The sequence below is a fragment of the Frankliniella occidentalis genome, unplaced genomic scaffold, assembly GCF_000697945.3.
Source record: "Frankliniella occidentalis isolate FOCC.00 unplaced genomic scaffold, Focc_3.1 Scaffold185, whole genome shotgun sequence".
NCBI lineage: Eukaryota > Metazoa > Arthropoda > Insecta > Thysanoptera > Thripidae > Frankliniella > Frankliniella occidentalis.
This window is the reverse complement of record NW_026267311.1, coordinates 263,190-267,610: the sequence shown is the minus strand read 5'-3', so window position 1 is coordinate 267,610 and position 4,421 is coordinate 263,190. Positions and strand designations below refer to the sequence as shown.

The window sequence follows — 4,421 nt, the reverse complement described above, 5'->3', positions numbered from 1 at the left end:
AGCAGCGGTAGCAGCAGCGGTAGCAGCAGCGGTAGCAGCAGCGGTAGCAGCAGCGGTAGCAGCAGCGGTAGCAGCAGCGGTAGCAGTGGCCGTGAAGATCCGAGCGAACCTTCAAACACGCGCCCCCTGTCGTAAGGCTTCGTATTTGAAGAAGCAATCCTCCGATTCCCGGATATTGCAATCCACGGTGTGCTGCTGCCGCTACTGCCATACACGGGGCCAGGGGTAGAATATCAATAGAGACCCGAGACCCCTGCTCCTCCCGCTCACCCCCTCCTCCTCCAGCTCGGCACCCCGTACTACTACCAGCGCGACGCCGCCGTGGCGTGACGTGACGCGCCGTACTTTCGACCAAAGTACTTCTTCTTCTTCCTCATTTCAGCCCGTCAGCCGGGAGGGCCAACACTTTGGCCACACACCCTCTTGTCGTCGTAACTCCGTCCCCCACCTGGCGAGGCGGCGGTGGGCGGCGGCGCGTACCCAGAGCGGGGGGCTGTGTCCCCAAAGGCAGCAGCACCTATAAATGTGGGGGCGGCCCCTTTGTTTGCATTACGGTGGCCCATAGGGTCCCCCGAGGCAGCAGCAGGGGGTTGGGCCCCAATAATGGCGATTGACCGCAACGGTTTGCTCGTCCTAATTGGGATCACGCCCGACGAAAGCTGCTTTGGCGATGGCGCCGCCGCGGTCCGGTACCTCTGCACGGGGCCAGGCCCGGCGCCACGCACCGCTCACCCCGCCGGAATACAAAGCAAATTGTGCTCACGGCGAGCGGGGCGGGGCGGGGCGGGCACAGGCAGCCCGCTGCTCTGCGGTCGCGCGGCCGTTTGTTTTGCCCGCCATCCCCACAACAGCTTAACCCTTTCCCAGGCGGAAATGAAGCCGCACGGCGCCCTGGCGCCCGCGCAGGGCCGGTGTGCGTCAACTTTACGTGCAAGTAAGTAGGCCATAAAAATACATACAAACAATAAACAAATAAAACAACATTTCATTTCAAAAAAACAATAAAAAAGTTCAGTAACAAATTGTGGCGATACATATTTCTGTGGAGAGCACACACACACATAAAAGTAGGAACTCGACCACGCAATACAAGGCAGGAAAAAGAGACTGCTAGAGTCGTTCGGCGCGACAAAGGACGCTCGTTATTGGCTGCTCGTGTTTGACCTGTCTTTACGGCGCGAAGACACGGTCGTATCGTTGAGAGCGACACAACAAGATCGATTCGGTTCCGTTCCGCCACTACCCTACACCCAGAAAAAATGTTTCTTGTTTCTAGCACATTCCTTGTTTCAAGTAAATGCTGACGTACCAAAGATCAATTTTACTTTCGAAACAAGGTGATATTGTCTTTCGAATGAGAGAAAATTTTATTCAAAAGACAATACTGACTTGTTCCAAGAGTGAATTTAATCTTGGGTCAGCACGCTCTTGCAACAAGAAACCATTGTTCTGCTCCTGCTCCGCGCTCTCGCTCCGCGAGGGACGCCAGCGCCAGCGCGGCGAACGCCTGCCGCGGGCGGGATAGGCAGAGCCGGCAGACACCGGCGCGCCGCGGGTCTGCCTACCCCGCAGGGAGCCCCCGTGCGCGCCGCCTGCCGCGCCCGCGGTTACCCGCAAGTTTGCCAACAGAGTTATACAAATGTGAAGCGATAGGTCGAAAACCACGACGTCTTGGCGATAGGGAGGGGTAGGGACTTTATTGTTGTTGTTGTTTCCTCACTAGCTCCGCGACACGCATCAGATCGCTCGTGACGGCCCCAGTCGCGGGTAGTTACCAGGGACGACCATTCTAACGTAGGGCCCCGTGCGTTATTGTCAGGCACGGGGTAGCTGAGCGAAGTGTGTTGACTAACAGGGTAATGATAAAATTGCGATGGGGATGTATAAACTTTCAGGAGGCGACTCCTGCACCTGGTTTAGCGAACGACCCGACAGCCGTCATGACTGCATGCTGCACCACTCGCTTCTTGTGGTATCTGTAGCCTCAAGTTATGTCAAGAATCGCAAGTGGACAGGGTGGGGCCAAATAACTGCGTCTCTAGTACTCGAGGGAAGTCCTCCTCGCCCAATCGCCCGCGCACTCAAATCCAAAAGGTGTACATTAAGTTGAATGCATATAAATTAAAATAAATACTAAAAGATATCTAGAGTCAGAAAATTAGTTTTATTCATTTAACAAATTAACAAATCATTGGCCAATTTAGGTTAGCCCCAAATGGGCCTTTAGCTGGTAGCTACCTTTAATTGCTGCTGTAAATACAAAGAATATTATTAGTTGGGAATAATCTGATAAAAGTGTGCAGTGTTTCTGCACAGCTACTAACTACAAAGAGTACATACACACAACTATTACATACCAGTCCAGTTGCAACCTCAATCGCTTTAAAAAACTCAGAGAGTTTGGTCTTCACTAAACTTTGGCCCTCCTTATTGAAGTGTATGAGATCAATATCTCCACTTTGAAATGTCCTAGGGGAAAAAAGTAATTAGAGATCATGTGCTTTTAGTGGGCTGGGGGGAGCGGGGGGGCCTTGGTTAAGTCAATTAATAGCAGATGTTACCTCTGAAACAGACCCATTTTTGGGGTGCCACTTTCATCTACAAACAACTTGTGCAAATCAAACACATGTACATTATCTAGGAAACAATAAAAATTTTGTGAGCTGGCAATCAAGGTTAAGATATCAAAAAGCAAAAAGAGGGCAAAAAGGGGGGAAAGTTACCTATGCCTTTTGCAACCTCCTTTATGAGGGCATTTATGCCATCCACCTTTTCCTGGCTGTCCAGCCGAGGAATTGGTGGAATAGTCATAAGGACTATAGAATCACTCTCTTTGAAGCATTTTAGAACCGCAATGAGCGCATTTTTCGTGCATTCTAGTGGGACATTCTGAAAATAACAACATTGTGTTGTAAAAATTTAAACCCTATGTAGCTCATTAAACAAAATCTACAGTGTTTTTACCTTCAGTGCATCATTTGTGCCAATTAAAATGGCAAGCCTCTTTGCTAAGGGAGGGCAAGATTTTGACTTGATAAGCCTGTGCAGTTGACTGCAAGTTTGTCCATGGACAACATAGCCAATCTGTTTAGCCTCTGTAAATGAGAACAAAAGTGTGTTAAATTTCAACTTTTCAGCCTGGACACATAAGTGGATTAATATACTTTTTTCATTGAAGTCCTTACTTTGTGCGTTGTACTTCGCCCTAATTGGTGATATCCTAGATATCATGCTATCGCCGATCAGTTGATAGTTCTCAAATATTGGTGCCTAAAGGGACAAAGCAAGGGATGAACATAAATGTACTTTCGTGCATTAGCTGGTCACGGCGCGGCACTCAATGTGTTACCGAATCTCTCAGAACATTTGCACAACCCAAAATAAGCTTACTCACAGGTGCCTGTTGGCCGCTACTCTGCGCGCTCTGCTGCCGCTGCCTCTCAACGCGGCCCTGCGCTACCCGGTGTAGGCCGCGCCCGCCGCCATGTTGTCCTCCCCGGCTGGATCCGCGCCCGCGTCCTCCCTGGCCATGGCCACCGCCACCGCCGTGATGTCCTCCACCTCCACGCCCATGACCACGTCCATGTCGGTAGCTACCGCCGTGATGACCACCTCGTTCACGTCTGGCGCCGCCGCCGCCGCCGCGCTGTCCTCCCGCGATGTCAAGGAACATTTGGGCGGCCCCCGCGAGTGGCACGGACATAAGGAGGGCTTGCTGCCCTGCTTGCTCAGACATCTACGAAACAAACACATTCTTTTAGTTTGACCCCACTAGTTTCCCGCCGTGCATCACGTAACTCCAAATCAAACAAACGTAAACTCAAAACAATATTCAGGCATACCTTTATAACCAAACTCTTCCACAAAGGCACCAAAGCTTCGAACTACTGTAACGGACTGCGTCTGAGGTTAAACTGCCGCCCGGCCGCAAATTGCCAACATAACCTGCTTCCCGCCTGTTTCCTTGTATCAGGTTTCCTATGAGGAGAAATCCAGCAGGATTTTATTAATAGAAAAGAAAAGGAAATAAAAGTTAAGCAGGACATTTTCTGTACTTACCGGTAACTGGGGCAACCTCCGAAAAAGAAAAGAAAAGAAACGCAGTCTGAGGGTTGGTACGGATGAGAGGAGCGGAAAGGGAGGGAGAGGTGGGAAATATACTTTGAATTTGAATAGTTAAGTTTAAGTTTTCATAGCAGAATGTTTAATTGAGTAACTAGTTTTACAGTACAGCATAGCAGCCCAATTGTTTTCAGAGCACCGCATTGCGGGCCGACGTACTCAGTATTTAGTTTTACAGTACTGCATAGCAGCCCAATTGTTTTCAGAGCTCCGCATTGCGGGCCGATTTACTGAGAAATTTTGTTTTACAGTACTGCATGGCAGCCCAATTGTTTTCAGAGCACCGCATTGCGGGCCGA

The 4,421-nt window shown here is 50.2% G+C and overlaps 2 protein-coding genes across 2 annotated transcripts in view; both read right to left on the bottom strand.

Moving 5' to 3' along the window:
* Positions 1-4,421, bottom strand: part of LOC113203532 (uncharacterized) — a 171,800-nt gene that overhangs the window by 44,500 nt on the left and 122,879 nt on the right. The gene's annotated exons all lie outside the window — the stretch shown is intronic.
* On the bottom strand, positions 2,152-4,415 carry LOC113212894 (translation initiation factor IF-2-like). Its single transcript, XM_052272083.1, has 9 exons — positions 4,060-4,415; positions 3,843-3,978; positions 3,395-3,736; positions 3,186-3,270; positions 2,965-3,095; positions 2,724-2,889; positions 2,562-2,637; positions 2,358-2,469; positions 2,152-2,250 (listed from the first exon to the last, which is right to left on the bottom strand). The coding sequence occupies exons 3-9, from the start codon at positions 3,734-3,736 to the stop codon at positions 2,224-2,226; spliced, it is 939 nt and encodes a 312-aa protein (XP_052128043.1). The 5' UTR covers positions 3,843-3,978; positions 4,060-4,415; the 3' UTR covers positions 2,152-2,223.

What these genes read in the sequence shown, in the direction of transcription:
- LOC113212894 (XM_052272083.1), bottom strand. Translation starts at nt 3,736, where the DNA reads ATGTCTGAGCAAGCAGGGCAGCAAGCCCTCCTTATGTCCGTGCCACTC. An exon ending in GGCGAAGTACAACGCACAAA is followed by an intron (nt 3,096 to 3,185) that starts GTAAGGACTTCA and finishes TCTCATTTACAG; the next exon opens with AGGCTAAACAGATTGGCTAT. An exon ending in AAAATGGGTCTGTTTCAGAG is followed by an intron (nt 2,470 to 2,561) that starts GTAACATCTGCT and finishes TTTTTCCCCTAG; the next exon opens with GACATTTCAAAGTGGAGATA.